General features: G+C 33.5%; 1 protein-coding gene across 1 annotated transcript in view; it reads left to right on the top strand.

Moving 5' to 3' along the window:
• DNAJC13 (DnaJ heat shock protein family (Hsp40) member C13) overlaps positions 1-21,387 on the top strand; it is a 118,832-nt gene that overhangs the window by 45,189 nt on the left and 52,256 nt on the right. Inside the window, exons 17-29 of the mRNA XM_090284338.1 lie at positions 767-888; positions 3,102-3,177; positions 3,735-3,830; positions 4,610-4,753; positions 8,233-8,315; positions 10,085-10,238; positions 12,675-12,778; positions 13,347-13,506; positions 14,706-14,768; positions 16,272-16,373; positions 17,847-17,951; positions 18,970-19,172; positions 20,245-20,329. Coding sequence (XP_090140464.1) covers positions 767-888; positions 3,102-3,177; positions 3,735-3,830; positions 4,610-4,753; positions 8,233-8,315; positions 10,085-10,238; positions 12,675-12,778; positions 13,347-13,506; positions 14,706-14,768; positions 16,272-16,373; positions 17,847-17,951; positions 18,970-19,172; positions 20,245-20,329 — 1,497 coding nt within the window. The remainder of the gene's footprint in view (positions 1-766; positions 889-3,101; positions 3,178-3,734; positions 3,831-4,609; positions 4,754-8,232; positions 8,316-10,084; positions 10,239-12,674; positions 12,779-13,346; positions 13,507-14,705; positions 14,769-16,271; positions 16,374-17,846; positions 17,952-18,969; positions 19,173-20,244; positions 20,330-21,387) is intronic.

The following is a 21,387-nucleotide window of genomic DNA, read 5'->3' as shown; positions in this document are numbered from 1 at the left end:
TAAATATCACATGGCTTGCTTAATTTATAGTTCTGTGATTAATTTTAATTAGTAGCCCTATCTGTCCTGTCTCCAAAGTGAGTCCATATAAGTAAGGTAAAATCGGAATAAAAAGAACTGCCCCTATATCACATCATTCTTTAAAAAAATTAGGAATTGTGTTTACCATGGAAATGAATATATTGTTAAAAACAAAAACAAGCCAACTTTGCAAATGCCTTTGGTAGAAATTGCTAAATTCCCTTTGTTACCTTTTCCCTTTGTTGGCTGTTATGTAGTCAGGAAATGAACTTAATATTAAAATAAGCAAAGCATAATTAATACATTAAATTTGCCTGGAAACATTTAAACCTCATTCCAAAAGCAAATAATATATATTTTTTAATTTTCATTTTTTGATTTGAGAGAGAGAGAGAGAGAGATAAGGGAGAGAAGGGAGAGAGAGAAACATTGATTTTTTGTTCCACTTAATTATGCATTTATTGATTGATTATTTTATGTGCCCTGACGGGATCAATGCTGTAGTCTTGGTATATTGATTGGGATGACACTCTGACCAACTGAACAATCCGGCCAGGGCTTTTAAAAATTACTTGTACATTACTCAACTGTGTTATTTTTCGGTAATTGAAGTTGCAGTTTTTACTTTTATTATGTTGTATGCTGAATAATTTATTTTATCTAGAGATGTCAAATTAGTTTTGAAAAATTAGGATAGTTTTTTTCAGATTGCTGCTTTAGGGATCATTTTACCCTTTTTCCAAAGGAAGGTGACAAAGAAATTGCTACAAAAATGCAGGAGCTCGCCCTAAGTGAAGGTGCCTTACCTCGACACTTGCATACTGCGATGTTTACAATAAGCTCAGATCAAAGGATGCTTACAAATAGGTAGGTTAAATTTAATTTGGTATAAATTAGCTTGCTATTTAGAGAATGGATTCAGATAGAGTTCATAAGACAAATGGAATAAGTGGATTACATAATGTTTTGTTTTCTTTTGATTCACTTCATTTTTCTTTTCTTTTTTTCCTTATAGAAGGATTGTCCCCAAATGATCATTATTTCTGCCCCTGGATAACTGAGGAGGAAATAATGAAACGTATTTGCTTTTTCCCCCACTATGCTATCATGAGGCTTCACACCCATAGTTGTGGGACTAGAATATGAAAAGAGTGCTTAGAGGCTACAGAACTAGACCCACTGGCCCAGACTTTTTCTCATATGGGATCATCTGGCCACCCTGCATGCAGATGACTGCATATGAAAACCTCACACAATCAATTTTTAAATGTCTGTGGTTAGTTAAGTATTCTACTTTAAGAATGAAGAAAACCTTAATATCTAACCAGCCTAATGTAGGCCTATTCTAAATCTCTTGTAAAAATTTTCCCTTGGCAAGTCATTTTTTTAATAATAATTATTTGATTAAGGAAACACATAAATCTATTTGTTTACTCCAGGCTGTATGAATTCCAGCCCTTTAAAACTTTACAGTTCCCAACATGTGACCCTTTCAGATATACTTAGCACACCATGTTATGACTCAAAGAATAAAAAAAAGTACAAATATTTGAATCATGCTCTTTGACTTCACATAATAAATTGCTGACATGTTTACAATATGATACTATAAGTTTCCTTTATCTGTATTCAGGTGAATGTCTTAGTATGCTGCCTTGTCAATAGTTTTGTGCTGTTTATATTATTATGAGAAGATATCTGCATCCCTCACTTGTGTATGTCCTTCGCAAAAGTACTCTTCTGTGTTGCCTGAGAGGATAAAATGGTATAAAAGGAAGGTTATTTCCTTGGTGTATTGTCTTATTAGCAATGCTACACACCATCTTTCATTACAGTAGAGTATTTGATGTCTTATTCCATTAATCTCCCATGTTAGATGTTTGCTGCTTGTGTTCGTCTTTATTATAGTTAATCAGCTACACTTCCTACTGTGATCAATCACAATATTGAAAAGCTGTCAAATTATAATAAAAATACCACTTCTCATTTTGCATTGCTTTTTTTTTTTTTTTACAAATTGCTATTATAAAATGTTATCTCTTTTATCCCCAGTGAAAGCCTTTTTAGGAATCATTAATATGATACCTACCAAATATCAGTAAAGAAATTACAAGTATAATTGTAATTATTTCATTATATTAGCTTCCAAATAGGTACAGGAATGAACAGTTTTAGTAATGTTTATTTTTTTGGTAACAGAACAGAGTCTAATTAGTGTTTTGCTGTTAAATTTTTTTCTTCTGGGAATGTGACATGTATAAATACATATGACTATAGGTGATTATTTGATTATTAACCCTCACAGGTTTTATGCCCATTCTTAGAGCAAATGGTATGTGAATCCTTACCGAAGCACAGAGGGTCAACAGTGAATAAAATACATTCTCTGCTTATGAGGAGCTTCCTGCTTAGGTGACAAAAGTAATCATGAGGATTAAGACAAATAAATAAGTCATAGATTCAACATGGATCTGGATTTTCATTTTGAACTAAAATATGCTTTTAGCGCAAAAGTGGGATGAGTAGAATCATTTGCTCTAAGAGCTTTCTCAAGTCTTTGTCCAAACTCTAAAAGTAAAAATATTTTCTATCTCTGACCTTGCCAAAAACGTTACTGTATATTAGAACATAGTTGTACAATTTTAATTTTGTTCATGTTCAGAATTATAGAGAATGCCAGAATACTAGGATCATTATGTCAGGACATGTTATACAAACTAATTGTATCATCAAGTCTAATATTTCTTTTTGGTCATTATATCAAGACTTGTACAAACTAACTGTATCAAATCTGTTATTCTTTTCTAATTTTTAAATAGGGTAAGAACCTTCTAATTCATGTTCAGGTACTTTGAAAATTAGTGAGTTTATCAGGGAAACATTGTAATTTGGAGAGAATTCTAAAATGTTAACAATATTTGCATTAGTATTTCATATATCTCCAAATTAAAATATTTTTAACACTTAAGAATGATTTAAATTATAGTCATATATCTTCTGTGATATTTTGTTTTTAAAAATTCCTTTCTGTTCTAGCTGAGATAAAGCAGCAAACCTTTCTCAACGTCTGCTTTTTTCAGACAGCTAAGTAGACATTTAGTGGGACTCTGGACAGCTGATAATGCAACTGCAACAAACTTGTTGAAGCGCATTTTGGTAAGTCATTTGCATAACTGGGAAGATTTGTATGATTCTTGCCCAGTAAAATTTTATTATTGGCGTGATGTCAGCGTGCCGCCGCCGCCGGCCACCGCCGCCGGCCGCCGCTGCTAGTTGCGCTGCTGCCGCTCTCGGCGGTGCAGCAGCAGCAGCAAAAGTCGTCGCCCCGGGCCGCGTTCCGGATCCCGGCGTCTCCGCTGCAGCCATTGCCTCGGGAGCTGGTGAACGGAGTGCGCGGCCCCGGGCCCCGCGGGGAGGACGGGCCGACCGAGCGCGAGAGGGTCGTGGTCGCAGGCCGCGTGGGGGACCGGGCGGTGCGCCCCAATAAAGTGTTGTTTTGACGGGAAAAAAAAAATTATTATTAAGTTCTTTAGACTGTTAAAAGTTTTTTGAAGTCTGTTTTTAATTTAAAAGATACTTATCATAGAAGCTGCCTTGTAATAAATGCCCTCTATAGCTAAATTGTAGTATCTATTTGGGTTTTGAAGATGAAATTTTCTTTTGTGCAGTAGTTTTGAAGTGGATTTTGTCCTGTTTTTATTTGTTGTTTTTAGCCACCAGGTTTACTGGCATACTTGGACAGCTCAGATTCAGTCCCTGAGAAGGATGCTGATCGGATGCATGTTAGAGATAATGTGAAAATAGCAATGGTAAATATGGTTATCCTAAGTAACTTTTCATAATGAAAGAGTACTTTAGTCTGATAGAAACTAAACATTTTAGAAATAAACCAAGAATTCACTGCATTAAATAGTAATATTTGGAAAAAAAATTAACAGCTTTATTGAGATAAAATTTACATCCTTGAAACTCACTTGTTTTAAGTGTACAATTTAATAATTTTTATTATATTGACCGGGTTGTGTACCTATCCCCACAGTGTAATTTTATGAATAGTAACAATTTTGTTTTTTTTCCTCTAACTCAGTTTATTGTTACATCCAGGAAGGGATTAAAAAAATTTAGAATGTGTAGTGTGATGTTTTATGCATAATATATAATTGACAGGTGTTGGTAAAAGAGGCCAACACTGAAAAAAATCAGCTTGGGTCAGATTTTTTCTTTCAAAGCTATTTTAATTATTAAGGTTGGGTTATCTTTGAGGAAATTGCTCAACATGTTTTAATATATTTTATTGTTTACTGTCTCGTATATGTTTTCTTTTCTGCCCTCACCACATTTCTCTGTCTGCATCCACCTCCCAATTGAATTCTGCCATCTCCCTACAAGGAGTCATCTTGAAAACTAAGTAGAAGGTTAAGGTTTCTTGAACAAAAATTATAATTTATTGTAGAAATTGTCACCCTGTTTTTTCTACTGATCCCTAACATTCAGTATTTATTTAATCATGTGAGTAGTGTGACTCAGCTTAAATTTTTATTATAAATTTGCAAACACAACTGTAATAGATTTCAACATTATTTTGTAGGATCAGTATGGAAAATTTAATAAAGTTCCAGAGTGGCAAAGACTAGCTGGAAAAGCTGCTAAAGAAGTTGAAAAATTTGCCAAAGAAAAAGTGGATCTTGTGTTGATGCATTGGAGAGATAGAATGGGTATTGCACAAAAAGAGGTAAAAATAAATCCTGCTTCCAAAGTTCTAGCACTTCTATAGATCCTAGGTTTAGTTTAGCTGTGGCAGTTCACTGAGATAGTAGTCAGATACTTCTGACTGGACACTTGAAGAAATGTTGCCTAATTCTGATTCATGTTTTTATATGAATTTTTCTTAATTCATAATTTTCTGAATCAGTGATTAGGGTTGTGATTAGATATTTAATGTGATATTTAATATAAAATTGCACGGTTAATTTTTTAAATAACTTTCATTTTCCATACTTTTTCTTTTATATATATCTATTTCTTTCCTTTTCTGAACTTTGTTTTATAGCTATATAATTAAAGGCACCTTTCTTGTTTAGCTTTTAATTTAGTGCTAGCCAGACAAGTGTTTTAAAATTGGGATGCATGTTTTTAAATTAGATTTACTGTGTGTACTTAAAATTTTCAATATTAGCTTCTCAAATCGAGGTGAGGTCTATAACAGTTTTGGTCTCATTTTTCAATATGTAGCATGTGCTGCAGAACCAAATTCAGTGATGTACATTCTTCTGTATAGGATGAACGTGCAGTGGTTAAAAATGATTTAAGGTGTCTCGTAAATGACTTGATCTTAAAGTTTTTGTTGACCACACTTACATTCTTTTCCTTTAACCATCTCTTTATTTATGGTAGCTATTTCCTTATTTAAGAAATGTAATATAAACATCTTTCTAAAATGAACGGGTTTCTTATAAATTTTCAGAATATCTAAACATAATGCATCAGGTGCAACAGAACAAATATTCAGAGTCTTAGTGTATCTGAAATCAAGAGCAAAATAAGTTCTTTAGAACTTGAGCGTAATGGAACTATTCTCTATCTATAGGGTTACTTTGTACAGCAAGATAATCATACAAGCACTGTACAGAGTGGGGGCAAAAGTAGAGTTACATTGTTCATATGGAAAATAATACAATAAATAATAAGAATAAACTCTTTCGCACACTCACAACTGTATACCTACTTTTGCCCCATCCTGTTTATGTGTCTGGTCATGGTAATACTTGTATAACATTTGGACAATTGAAAATCTACAGATATAATATGAATGATTTTTGCAGTTAGTGAAAATTATAAACTTCTGGCTTCAGGTAGTTAAATCCACTTCTAAAATAACAGTTATTTTAAGCTGTTGGATATAATTACACTGAGAATAAGTTTATGGCATCAGATTTCATACATCATATACAGGCTAAGCTTGAATCCATAGTATTTTATTTTCCTTTTCTTCAAACTATAAGGGGAAGTTTATTTAGAAAGTCACAGAGGAGAAGAAGTGAGCAGTAGAAGAAGTGGGTTCAGGAGACAGATTACAGAGGTGAAAGAAGGGGCTCTCAGAGCTCAGGAGAGAGAGAGGTAAAGGAACTGCCTTGGGAAGAGAAGGGGCCATGCCCCAAGAGGGACAGTGCTCCAAAGTTTTAACGAAAAATGTGGAAAATATGTTATTTAAAGACAACAATTGAAAGGGAAAGGAATATATTTTTAATATCAATGTTTTATTTATTGGTGTGTTGGTTTCATTTACATGAGGTGTTATCTAAAGTTTTGAGCAGATAATGATACGGAATAGATAAATGCTGGTTGAGAAATTATTTTGGTAGCAAACTAATTATTTCTGCTGGGGTACTGTTTTTAACATAGATTCTTTAATGAAATAGTGAATAACTTTTGTGACTATTTTATCGTTAATATTAACACCAAATTTTAGAATGATCTTATGTTTTAGCTAAAGTCCTAAAAAATAACAGTTGTCAAGATTAACTGGCTAAGCTTCAAAATTAACTGCATTTCATATATAATCAAAATGTTTATGAAGTCAATTCCATATATAGCTAATGTTTTGTGTTGGACTAATATAACCTTTGGCTAAGGTATAAAATAACTTTTTAGTTACTTATTTATTTTTCAGTTTACGGATTTGTTTAGCTCTCTGGGGCTTCCAGCTTACATTTCTAAATCAGTCAGCTCAAGTTCTGGAAAGCTTCTGTGTTTTTTCTGAGAGAGGGGAAGGGAGCGAGAAAGAGGGAGAGAAACATCGATTGGCTCCCTTCTGTACATGCCCCATCCGTAGACCAAACGTGTAACCCAGGCATGCGCCCCAACCGGAATCCTACTGGCGACTTTTCAGTGTGCCCTATGACACCCAACCAAATGAACCACAGTAGATGGGGCAGTGTTTGTCTCTTTTCTGTGTATCATTTACGTTTTCATTATTCTAGACTACCAGCTCCTTGTCCCAAGGGCAGGGGAAATTGAAGAAAGTACTTCTTAATTAAGATTATAAGGAAAATACTTGTCGCTAATACCACATTTTTATTGTTTATACGTTTCATTTAAGTCTCACAGTTCTCATGGTAGTGCATAGAATTAAAACTTGTAGAAGACATTTTCTAATAATCAGTAAGTTTTATATTTCTTAAAATGTACTATCTTTAATGTATATAATCTAGTGTCTTTTCTTTATATAATTTATCATTTACTTAATAAAGTTGGAGATTTTCATGTTTTAGTCTATATTACTACTTTCTGTTTTTGAAATACTTATAAGTTTTACTAGGAGCAGATTTTTAACCTGTAGTTCATGTACAGGCTTCAAGAAATCTTTAAAATCTTCCCCTTCAGTTATAAATCTTACATGTGTCTTTCTCTGGAATAAGGGCCATCGATTTTTAAAAAATTCTTAAGTGGTTTTGTAACTGCCTAAAATTTGAGTCTATGGGAAACAGGTGGGCCTTTTTTCTGTCTTCAAGTGGAGGTGATTTATATTACTGACGTCCTTGTAAAATTTGTATAATAGATACAGCTTAGTAGATATAGACTTCCTTATTTTTCTTTAAAATATTTTTATTTTTTTCCTTTTTACAATTAAATTCAGGACAGAAACAATATGGTGAGTTTAAGTTCCTGCTACATGTGTGAAATTCATTAAACTGCCTGGCATGTGGAGTTGTCTTTGATATTCTTTGTCTGATAAATTAAATTCAAGCTTCACTTCACATGTGTCTGAATGTAGATACTTATTTCTTGTCCATTAGCTATTTCAATTTATACTTGCTCTTGGCTATGGTAGAGTTCAGTAATCTGTAATCTTTTGCATATATTATTTTCCCATGGCTTCTGTATTAACTGCATGTAAATGTTTAAGTCACTGTTTTTGACTTATAAATTTTATTTAGTCTTCACTATAAATTTTTAACAAAGTTTGGTGTCGAAATAATAAGTTTAGGCTACATGAAAATATTTCAGCAACATTATAGAATTATATGCTGACAAAGAGTTATTTTTGTGATATAATCTAATATTCTATGTTCATATTTTATAGATTTTATTTCGGTAGTTTTTGTTTCTGCCAAAATTTGATGAAGATGTTTTTCATCACTTATAAAGTGATCTGACTGAACCTACTTGGTAGCTCCAGATTGAGCACTATGAAGTTTCTTTCTCTTCCAGAATATAAATCAAAAGCCAGTAGTTCTTCGAAAGAGAAGACAAAGAATAAAAATAGAAGCAAATTGGGATCTTTTCTATTACAGGTAAACTTTAGGCCTTTTTTCCAACAAAGATTAAATTTGACATTTGCATTAGAGAGAAATCATAAAAGACCTGTTGTTTGCTTTTTTTTTTTGGAACTGGTGCTTTATGCTATAGGTATTATTATGCTATCAATGTCAAGAACTGTAACCACTAAGACTGGTATGATTAGTGATGCTTCAGTAAAATTAAGGCCTTTTATAAAGTATTGATAGACTGGAGAGCCTAAGTTACCTTTAAAATTTTATTAAGGCTTAGAAATAACTACACTATAACTTCTTCAAGCCTTGTTGGAAATGGAGCCTTAAAAGAGGTGAATGATGAACACATAAGAAGTCTTAATAGAAAATGAGTATTCGTGTTAGTTTACTTCATATAGTTTTCCAGCTTTTGTAATATGGTTATCCCCCTTTTTTCTTTTGCCAAACATTGTGCTCCAGTTTTGTTTAGGAAAACTTTTTTGCCATAACAGTACCTACTTTCTGTTGGTTTGGCACCTTTATTAAAAAAAAAAAAAAAATGTATTGTTTATGCTATTACAGTTGTCCCATTGCACCCCCTTCACCACCCCTCCACCCATCCTGTTCCCACTTCCATAATCAATCCCCTCACTGTTGTCCATGTCCATGGGTCCTTCATATATGTTCTTTGACTAATCTTTTCCCCTTCTTTCAGTCAGTCCACCCCTCCTGCCTTCCCCTCTTTCAACTGTCAGTCTGTTCCATGATTCTGTGCCTCTGGTTCTATTTTGCTCATTAGTTTGTTCGTTAAATTCCTCTTAACAAGTGAGATCATATGCAATTTGTCTTCCACCAATTTGCTGGTAACCCCCTTCTTATTCCCATCTGTTAACCTTCACTTTACCCTCCCTCAACACACACACACACACACACACACACACACACACACACACACACAATTTGAAAAAAACATTTTGCAGTTTGCAAAATTTTTTGAGGTAACTCACAGTACTCAGTCTGGAAGCTGACCTCTTATACCTTGGCTAAAAAAGTAAAATTTGTGCTTTGAAAATTTCCAATTAGTATGTATACTGTATGTAATATGGCTTTAAGAATAAGCCTTGATTTTGTTCCTCAGGAACCCCTCAGTTGTGTTGTGCCCTTTAGGACTTGAAACTTTAATGTCAGACTTTCTAGGAGACTTACAGATTGAAAGTGAATGGATATGAAGCCTATTCATCTCCAGTTCAGACTGGTGTCCAAATTTATTACAGTGATTAAATTATTTTAGGAATGAAAAGAAGATATTTTGAAAATATCAGTCAAAGCCTAGCAATTTAGCAATGTTCTCTCTTAGCTAGTTTGTAAGGTTCTAATGCAGAATGTTGCTCATCCCACACACTCCACACCCAATAATCCAGAAATTCTTACCTTCCTCAGCTTGAAGTTTGATATCTGATTATAATTATTTTCTGGCTGACATTTATGTTAGCAATAAATATTGAAATATCAGTTTATTTTGAAATTCACACAGATTTGTTTTATAGTTTGAGTTCATTTTCCCCCAGTATTTTATCATGAAAACTTTCAAACATGCAGAAAAGGTCAAAGAATTTTACAGTGAATATCTGTATCTCTGTCACCAAAATTCTACCATTAACATTTTACTATACTTACTTTACAGATGTTTTATTTTCTTTATTTATACTGGCTAAAGTTTATTAATTTTTTTTTAAATCATTATAAGATGTAGGAAGGTGTAATTTTTAATGTTTTGCTTCCTACTATTTCCTGATTATATGTATATCTAGGTTTGGTCAGGACCATGCCAGATCAAACCTAATTTGGAATTTCAAGACACGAGAAGAATTGAGAGATAGTCTTGAATCTGAAATGAGAGCATTTAATATTGACAGAGAGCTTGGTAGTGCTAATGTGATCTCCTGGAACCACCATGAATTTGAGGTAAAGTTTAATATTTGTAGTATATTAGTTTTTTTAATAAGCATGTATTATTTTTGGAGTGTTTTTTAATGTATAATTATATAGCACATACTCTTACCTTTTGCTCTTACTTCTGTGGAGGAAACTTTGGAAAACTTTGCATGAAATGAAAATAAAAAAATAATTTTGTTGAGTAATTTGGCTTTGAACCTGAGAATCATATAGCAGTTTTAATAAATTTGATTCTATGCATTCCAGATCTGTTCTTCGCTTGTTTTTTTTTCCTTTAGATTCTTTCTCCATGGAAACAACCTGTTCTTGTTCTTTGTAGCTTGTTTAATTAATTTTTTGAGGTGATTTGATTATGATAGTGACCATATTTTGCTGTTCTGTTAAAATATTGATATGAAGAGTGGCAAAACAAGAACCAGAAACATGGTGGTAGATAATTTTGTGTGCATGTGTATAATTTAAACTTATTACAGTTGTAAATTTGAACATGCTCATGACCCTGTAGCCTTTGATTTTTAACCCAGTTGCATATTCAAAACATGTAATGATTGGATTTTGTCCATTTATTTCTTCTTGTAAGAATTCCTTCACTGGCCACTCCTCCTTATTTGCTCATTTTTCCTCATTTCCCTAAGTGCTCAATGTTGGCTTGGTCCCAAATAGTTTGTGGACCTATTTTCATTTATAATCATTGCCTCAGTGATCTCATCCATTTTCAATGGCTTGGAATGTTTTTCTTGTTTACTGGTGGTTTCCTTATTTTTATCTGCTTAGACTTTCTTTCTTAAGCTTCCTATTTTTATCTTATAATTGGATATCTAATAAGCATTTAGAACTTAGCTCTTGTTTTTTCCCCAGACCCACTTCCTTTGCTGTCTTTTTGATCTTGGATAATGGCTGCTTGTAATTTTTCTGTTCAAAACCCTTAAAATTTCTTTTATACTGCAAATCGAATTTGTCAGAAAATCCTATTTAATGCACCATCAAAATTTATCCAGAACACAACCCTCTTTTCTGTGAGATTATAACAATTTTTATTCCCACCCTTACCTTTCTACAATTCATTATTAACATAGTAGCAGTGTGATCTTGTTGAAATGTAAGGAAGTTGTATCACTTCTCTGCTCGAAGCCCTCTGGTGCTCCTGTGGTTCTCCACCTCACTTAGTAAAAACCTGTGTCCTTAAAAGACATGCAAGACAGAATCTGTGTGCCCCCGTGATCTTGGGCATTGTTTCTTTGATCTTATCTCCCCTTCTACTCACCTTCTCACCTTGCTCCAGCCACACTGACTTCCCTGAAAACACTGAATTTGTGTTCTTGACTCAGGATCTTTCTACTTGCTGCTTCCTCTGCCTAGAACAGTTTTTCCCTCTGGATAGTCTTAAAATTTGTTTTAGGTCTTTTCCCGAATTCCTTCGTTTGAGTGGGCCTTCTCTGTCCACCCTATTTAAAAATGCACATGCGTGTGCATACATATATATGTGAACATTCATTCTATCTCTCCCCGTTTCCTGCTTTATTTCACTCCATAGCACATGCTATCACCAAACTGTAATGTGCTTTACTTTTTTATCTGTTGCTCCTATAAGGACAGAAATTCTTATATTTGTTTGTTTTGTATCCCTGATGACTAGAACAGTGCATGGCATAAACAGTATATGCTTAATGAATAGAAGTTGAATGAATTGAATGCTTAGAATGTATAGAAAGAAAGTGAAATGGATCTGCATTAAATATTTGATTAAATATAGTTTATGTTTTTAGAAATCAGTTATTTTAGGCTTTGGAATAAGAATTTTGATAACCTGGTCAGGAATTTCTTTTTACAGTTGCTTGCAAGTCTTTATTTATGATAAGCAGCCTCTAACAGTACAATACAAGGTTCATGGTGCTACCTTGGCTCCTGATCATGGGCTACTCTCTCATATCACCTTCTGTTTGTAGTGTGGGGTGATTTGACGTACAGAGAATGAGTACTGTCTAAAAATGTATCATAAAATGTAGTTGATGCACTGGGAGATGAGGGACAACCCAAAGTAGCTCGTGTGAGCTGGGCAAACTGTGAGTGGTGCAGGACCATTAATTCCTTGCTTGGTCATGGCAAGGTAAGAAGGGAATGAGGCAGATTATCCTTTAAAAGTGTTTTGATTCTTCCTTCTCTTAAGCTGTCACGGACACCATGTAGTCCTGTGAATTTTTATCAGTGAGTTTTACATTTATAACCTTGGTATGTAATTCTCTTTTAACATTTAACTGAAATAGCCACATTAAATAAGTAATGAATTATCAAATATTATAAGAAATGATGAGCTTTTTTTTCCTCTGAATTTAAAGGTGCTTTATTAAGAAAAGAAAAAAGCTCTGACAGTTTAAGAAGTGGATATGTGGAAATTGACAAAAATCTATTTAAACAAAAATAATTAATTTGCTTTTATTAATAAAGGTTAAATATGAGTGCCTGGCAGAGGAAATCAAAATAGGAGACTATTACCTGAGATTATTGTTGGAGGAAGATGAGAATGAAGAAAGTGGATCAATTAAGAGATCGTAAGCTCCTCTTCATATCTTGTTAGAGTAGTCCCCCTTATCTGTAGTTTCACTTTCTGTGGTTTTAGTTACCTTCAGTCAACCACAGTCTGAAAATATTAAATGGAAAATTCCAGAAATAACAATTCATAAGTTTTAAATTATGCACCATTCAAGTTGCATAATGAAATCTTGTGCTGTCCTGCTCCATCCCGTGAGTCATTCCTTCATCCTTTATATCCACATTGTATTTGCTATCTGTCCATTAGTCACTTAGTAACCATCTCAGTTATCAGGTATTTTGAGAAAGAGACCATATTCATGTAACTTAATTGCAGTATATTGTTCTATTTTATTAGTAGTAATTATTAATCTCTCACTGTGCCTAATTTATAAATTAAACTTTATCATATGTATGTATGTATTGGGAAAAAAATAGTGTATTTAAGGTTTGTTACTGTGTAGTTTCAGACATCCACTGGTGATCTTGGAACCCCCCCCCCCCCAAAAGATAACAAGGGGACTACTATATATTTATTTTCACTGTTAGTGTCATGGCTAATTTTATTGTAAACTTTTTAAAATCTAGGTATGAATTTTTCAATGAGCTCTATCATCGTTTCCTGCTCACCCCAAAAGTTAACATGAAGTGTTTATGTTTACAAGCCCTTGCTATTGTTTATGGCAGATGTCATGAAGAAATAGGACCTTTTACAGATACACGATATATCATTGGAATGTTAGAGAGGGTAAGGATATCATTTAAGGAAACTGCTATTTTGTAGTATCATTGGGGGTACATGTTAAATTTTCAAAATTACATTTAAATTCTCTTACCATAACTTTCTGCATGAGTTTTTTATGTAATTTACATTATACTTATTTATATATGTTAGATGAATAGGAAAATGACTAATGGTTTAATATTTGTCCATGTCAGTGTATTTTCTTCAGTTGCTGCTTTTGAACAACGTTAGCGACCTCTTTGTCAATCTTTTAAGTATGGATGAGCTGGACAAATATAAAAGAATAGTGACTTTTAGGGTTGTATGTATGTTGAATGTACTGTTGGTTTTTCATTTTGGAAAAATCTTAAATGATGCTAGCATACTAAATTTTAAAGTGTGAAAATAGTAAAACTTTTCACCACTATGATAATCAATAAAATGTAAGTGAGTTAGCATCTTTTTTTTTTCAATTTTCAGAAGTTTGTCATATAACACTGAGCATGTAGGTGGGAAGAACAAATTTTGATCAATTCATCTATCATGCAGCTCAAATTTGAGTGTTAGCTACTCGTTGCAGTGTATACACTTCATTCTTTCATTTGTTTACATTCTTCCTGTACTTAACAATTTAAGTTTTAGAGAACTATTTTAGAACCGTTTTACCAATTTTGCAAATGGCCATCGATGCTTATTATAATTGTCTCAGCTGTAGATTAGAAAACTGATTCTGAATAAGATCACAAAACTTGCCTAGAAAATAACATAACCAGCTGAAAATTCTTGCTGTTTGCTGTTATACCAAATTCTAATTCATTGTTACTCTAGTAAACCTGAGTACTTGTGGCATAGCATTTGTATTTTAGGCAGATAAACTCTCTTTCTTGTTTGTGTTTATCATGATGTGATTTATGTGAAACATCATTAATCCTTCAGAATTTTTACTTAATTCAAGAGTATCATTTGAGCTAATTCATTCATTTAAAATGAATTAATTTGTTTATGGTATTTAAAATATCTGCCTTTCTAGGGAGATCAGAAAAGTTATATGAAATTGCAGAGATTGTAAAACATTGAAGAACTGTAATAATTGACAGTATTCTCTGATTTTCTTAATGTTTAAAGGATGACATTATTTCTTATTGGTTGATTTTGTCCAATGCTGATAATATTTAATTTGTGTTTCTATTCACTTCTGACTAAATTTTCATTTATTTCAATAGTGCACAGATAAACTTGAACGAGATAGATTGATCCTCTTCCTTAATAAGTTGATCCTTAATAAGGTACAGTATTTTTGCAAATCCGTAAATATGTTATTATTACCAAGTCACATGAGAGTATCACAAAGAGATAAATCTTTACAGTTGGAGTTAATTATTGAGACATGGTTCTTAATCTTTTTAGATCAGAAAGCTTTGTGTGCTCTCACCTCCTAGAGGGAGTAGTTTTTGCCAGATATTCTCTGTACATTCCACCCTAATAATACAGATACTGATTAAAGTAATGGTAATAAAATTCTTAGTGAAGAATAATGAAGGGTGAAATCTTTAGCTGATTCTTCTTTAGGGAATCTTGAGGATTAGATTCTAAGTAAAGTAGATGGTCAACATAAATGGAAAGCTTTTAAGTTATCAGTATACATTTTGATGATATATGTTTATCAGTATACATTTTCAGAGGTAAAAATTTGAAGATATAAAACAGTTATGTTAGCTCTTCATATTTAACATTAATTCACAATTGCATGATGTCGAAGTTTGAGCAGGTTTTTTATTTATTTTTTAAGTTTTTAAAAATTTTATTTATTCTTAGAGAGAGGGCAAGGGAGAGAGAAGGAGAAGAAAGGAAACAGCAATGTGTGGTTGCCTCTCAAACAACCTCAGCTGGGGATCTGGTCTGCAGCCCAGGCATGTGCCCTGACTAGGAATCAAATCAGCTACCCGTTGGTTCGTAGGCCAGTGCTGAACCACTGGGCCATACCAGCCAGGGCTGAGCAGATTTTTTAAATTAAATTTTTGATACTAATACTAACTTGCTTAGTTTTATTCTTTCTTTCTTTATTGTTTTATTGAGAGAGAGAGAGAGAGAGAGAGAGAAACATCGATGTGTTGTACCACTTATTTATGCATCCATTGGTTGCTTCTCATATGTGCCCCGATTGAACCTACAACCATGGCATATTGGAATGATGCTCTAACCAGTGGAGCTACCCAGCCAGGGCTTATTCTTACTTTTAGTAAATAATGCAAGTGTTTTAAAATAAACTATAATTAATAAGATTAATTTAATTCAAGAAAATTTAAATTATAATCTCTTCCTTACTTCTAAGAAATTCCAGTTTTATCTTAAGTTTACAAAAATATACTGGACAATAAAAGATTTTTTAATATACCAGATTTTATTTTTGATTATGGAAGAATTTGTTTATTAACCAAAAGGCCTGGAAAAATGCAGAATAATTGTAGAACCAGACAGTTTGGGTGGATGTTATTCCTGCCAGGCTTTAATTTGTTTGCTATTTTTTATCTTTGTTTTATTTTGCTCAGCAAACTTTTAAATACATATTTTTGTTGATCTATTTGTAATATAGCTTTGGCCTTTTTATTTTTGTCTAAATTCATGATCCTTGAACACAAAATCCTGAAAATACCAAGTAATTTAATTCCATTGTTTGTTAAATTTTCCAAAGAGATTCCATATATTCTTTTCTTTTGAGAGCCTCTTAGGTATTATTACATATTGGAGAGAAAGATTTTAGATTATGTAAAAATGTTTTCATCATTTAGAAAAATGTTAAGGATCTCATGGATTCAAATGGAGTTAGAATCCTTGTGGACTTGCTTACCCTCGCACATCTCCACGTAAGCCGAGCTACAGTGCCGCTGCAGGTATGTATGCTTATCTAGATTATACACAGTTTACATTCTTGGAGTATAATTTTAGGATCAAAAGCATTATTAAAATCTTAAAATGTGGCCATGGATGTATTTCTCCAGTAATTATAGTACTATAATTTAGTTCTGCCTGGGAGATTTGGTCACACCAAAAAGGTAAAATAACTAAGAATAATCCAAATAGACAGTGATGATTTGCATTTTTTATTTTAATGTCTCTTTTGTCTTTTAAAGTAACTGCATCTCTAATGTGTCTTATTTTGGGGCAGGGCAACCTTTAGGAGTTAAACTGTATTCATCATTTATGTAACTAGAACTTTTAGCATTGACAGCCATTGAGAATATATGTTGAACTGGGGACCTTCTTGAAACCAGCCAGTAAGGGGACAGAGCTGCAGTCTCTGCTGAAAGCCTGTTTTGTTAACTGACTTCTAGAAGAGAACTATACTTATCTCATTGGAGGATTTTTGTTTGTTTGTTTGTTTTTTGGTGTTATGCTTTGTTTTTGTTTAATCTCTTAATGTGAGGAGATGTATCATTTTAGATTTTGTCTATTTGAATATTTAGACTATGGCATTTTCTATTATGAGGTATAAATAATAGTAATTGTAATGCTTGATTGGCATGACAGTGTATGTACCAGGTACTGTTCTGGGACACATAATACATTAACTCTTTAAATCCCCAACAGCCCTCCCATTTTACAGGTGAAGAAACTAAGGAACAGGGAGGCTAAGTACAATATATTGCCCAAAGCCAACAAATAAGGGACAGAGCCTAAGTTAGAACCTTGATGTCTATGCTATTAACTACAATGTTAACCCTTTATATGAGGAACTGAGAGCTGATAGTTATGAGAGTGTTTAGTAACCGTGTTTTCATAAAATAGACTAATTACATAAAATTCTATTTTAGATTTTCATAAACACAGATATATAAAATTATAAGAATTATCTGTAGTGACAGTAGTAGAGGGAGACTAAGTGTTTTAAAACCCCTAAAACTTTCCTGTTAGCATTTTAACTCTTTGATCTCAGATGCTTATTGAAACTTTTCATTGGAGTGAGTTTTTCCCTCAAAAGAACTTTAGTATTTTGAGCATTGTGGTGTAGAGTTAATGGTATATGTTTATTTTTATAGCTATTTCCAATGTTTTTTGCTACTAAAATTTTAGTGCCCTGAGAATTTATAAATGAACTTCAGGAATATAGATGCCTTTTAATTTTGCTTCGATTGCCAAGGGAATGTGGGAATTCATTTGTTTCAAAGGCATGTTAATAAGGAAGTCACTCTTTTGTACTATTAGGCTAAGCATCTAACCCTTACCTCTTAAAATACGGTCTCCTAAAATTTTAGGTGAGTCTCTGAAGGAATACAATCTAAGAAATTAGTACTGTGTAACTTTTTATGACCTCTGTCCCCTTAAATTTATGCCTTGAAAAATAACTAAATGTTTTAAAAACTTAGAGCAATGTAATTGAAGCTGCTCCAGATATGAAAAGAGAAAGTGAAAAGGAGTGGTACTTTGGCAATGCATACAAAGAAAGGAGTGGCCCGTATGGATTTCATGAGGTATGTGTCTCAGAGAACTTGTTTGTGACAGCCTTAGCTTTTCTCATTCCTCTGTGCTTAGCACACATAGAAATGTTGGAATATTTTAAAACTATAATTTGAATTACTGTCATCAGCTCCAAGGACTCTGCCATTCCATTTCCACATGAAGGATTAGGTGGCTTGCATTTCTAGAAAACACACACACAGAAAATCATGTCTTCAAACTTTAGTGTTTAAAAGCAGTTGTTATGAAGGTAGCACTCAGGCTTTAAATGAATTTTACATAACAATTGCTACCTTAATAATTATGTCAGATTATGATGCTTCTTTATGGTATGAACAAGAAATTTTAACATATAGTCTGAAATTTATTAAAAATTTTCTGTATAGTCCAAAGATAATTTCTGTCATATATATATTTATCCTCACCTGAGGACATGCTTGTTGATTTTAGAAAGAGGAGATGGGAGGGAGAGAAACATTGATGTAAGAGAGAAACATCAATGGGTTGCCTCTCATACACGTCTGGACCAGGGACCAAACCCACAATCCAGACATGTGCCCTGACCGCAGTCAAGCCTGAAACTTTTGGTTTACGGGACGACACTCCAACCAAATGAACCATACTGGCCAGGGCAATAGTTTCCATCTTGAAATCTGCACTTTGATCCTGCCCTCCCTTCCTCAGCCTCCCAGTCTCAGTCAGAATTTAGCCCGTTAATTTTTTTTAAAAGACCAAGCCCTTCTGTTTATATAATTTGGTCATTTTACACTCTGCCTACTAATTTTATTTCTTCCAGTGTTACACTCTGCAGGTTGATCAACTAAAATGGTCATTTTCTTATATTAATCTTATATTTGGCTAAATTTGTGTTCCTGAAGGCTTGTCAATAGAAGTTTGTTGTTCTTTAGTAATGAACTTGCATGTTTACTTCATAGGTTTGTATGTATTTACTAGAAAATAGAAAACATTAGTAAACCCTTTTATTTTGCTTTGTTTGTCTGTTCATAATAACGATGCTTTGCTTTCATTTAGATGCAAGAATTGTGGACCAAAGGAACGTTAAATGCAAAGACTAGATGCTGGGCTCAAGGCATGGATGGATGGCGACCACTACAGGCAATACCTCAGCTTAAATGGTGTCTATTAGCCAGTGGACAGGCTGTGCTAAATGAAACTGACCTTGCTACCCTTATATTGAACATGTTGATCACAATGTGTGGATATTTTCCAAGCAGGTAAAATGTAATTGAACACTTCCATGGTTAACAGGGACTCTTAAACATCTTGTCACCACCTGTAAGGATGCATCCTCTGTGATGGCATGAGATTACTCTGGTGTTTTAGAGCTAAAATGTTCCATTTGTGGCCTTGAGGGAATGCTGCTTTGAATTTTGGAGCTTTTTGAAAAAGATATAAAGAAATAATTTGTGAATTATGTTGCTACAGTAGCTAAAAAGCATCTTTATCTGGGAGACTTTAAATAATGATATTAAATGGAGGCTTACTAGCTGTGTTCTAGCAAGAGTAACAATTGCAATTCATGTGAATTAGGTATAAACTTGAAATAAGTATACTGCAGAGTGTATACAGTGAGCGCCAGTCCTGACCTGTCAGGTTAGCCACTCCTGGTGTAAGAACATGAGTCTGGACCCATATTTTGCCCCATTTTACAAGTGAAGGTGAGAATTTGTTTTCCAGTGATAATTGTAATTAAGAACCTTAAATGAAACTTTTCAATCTTTGTAAAATATTTGCATATATGTCATTTTGTTTTATTACTATACTAAAGATATTTTGCGATGGTAATTACTGAGAAACTGTCAATTTTATAGCGCTTGAGGCTTTCATGGTTCCATTTCTCTTTAAAATTCACATCAGACTTAAAGCCACAAATACTATTTAGAAGTAATGTAGCATTAAATTAAGGCTATACTTGGAAAATACTGAGAATAGGTAAATTAAGATTTAAATTTATGTGACAAAGTTTGATATGCCCTTTGGGGGGAAGTACCCACTGACAGCATTGGACAACACCAAGTTTAATCAATTAAATAATAAATAAGAGTCTCTGGCTCTTCTAGGGTACTGTTTATCAAGGAAATCTTATGGAAGGAAATGAAGTCATATTAAGCAGCCAAATAGATTTAAACCAAAATACCTAATCATGTTCCCAGCTGTATGAGAGCTTAGTCTTCATTAACAAAAAAAGTAAGGTAACATGCTTCATGCTTAGTAGAATGTCACATGCTCTGATCATACAAATTTTAATAAATACATTAAAAATTGACCTTAGAAAATATTTTCTAGGGATCAGGATAATGCCATCATTCGACCTTTACCCAGAGTGAAAAGACTACTATCAGACAGTGCCTGCCTTCCCCATATTATTCAGGTGAGTTATGTTACCAAATTAGAAATAATTTCAGTTATTTCCTTTATTTAATTTTACTATAAGTCCCAGTTATTGTTTCACTGTAGTCTGTTTCATTTTCAAAAAGTCTGAACCCTGAATTACATTTATTTCACTTATACCTAATTGAGTTGATGTTCTGAATCGACTGTGGAAGTGTGTATTCGAGAACTTAATCATGGCAATCCTCCAGACTCCAGAATTATTCCCAAGCTTTTACTTAGTATCCCTTGTTAAAATCACGCCATTGTAATAACCGAAAGATGATGTACTCTGGTTTGTGGTGCAGGTTGATGTTGTTAGGAATTCCGGGAAGCATACCAGCAGGCCACAGATGTGGTTGTGGTAGGTTGTGTGTTACGAAATACAGCTGTCTCTTCAGCTTGCCTCAGAGCTCAACTCTTCTCAGTTACGTTTTCATGGATAGCAACTGATGTAAATAAACCATCGAGTTGGAATTATGCAGGATATATCCTAAAGTATGTTTTCTCTCTCTCTCTCTCTCTCTCTCTCGCTCGCTCGCTCGCTCTCATTATTTTACTCTTTGGGCATTAAGCTACCTAACTCCAAATGAGCATTAAATTCAAATAAGTCAGGTCCCAGAGATTTCAAGTTAACATTTTTCTCCTGTCGTTAAATCTATTTCTTAATATTAACCACACATGGTGTAACTTAAATATGTGCTGTTTGTACCCATGAGTGGGTGTGTAAAGGGAGAGTAGAGTTACTTCGTATATTTTTACATTCACAGGTATCTGGGTGGCTGTGTAAGTTACTGATAATGAAAAAGACTGAATACAGTGACAGTGCGATATCAACTTTTTTGCTGTGTTGTTTCTGCTCAGATGCCTAAATGAAAGTGCACTGCAGTTATTGTTTCTTAATTTTCCACTACCTTTCCCCTGCCCCCAGCCTAGGGGACTATGTTGCTTTGTGTGAGGTGGTGCATTGAGAGGTGTTTGTTTTCTGTTCTGGACCCTCTCGGCATGTAAACGAAGGATCATATCTAGAAAATCTAATTCTCCCAAATGCCTTTCCAA

Source organism: Furipterus horrens, unplaced genomic scaffold, assembly GCF_987537825.1.
Source record: "Furipterus horrens unplaced genomic scaffold, mFurHor1.1.pri manual_scaffold_7, whole genome shotgun sequence".
NCBI classification, from domain to species: Eukaryota; Metazoa; Chordata; class Mammalia; order Chiroptera; family Furipteridae; genus Furipterus; species Furipterus horrens.
Note: the sequence above shows the minus strand (reverse complement) of the source record. Positions and strands in the feature narration are given on the sequence as shown.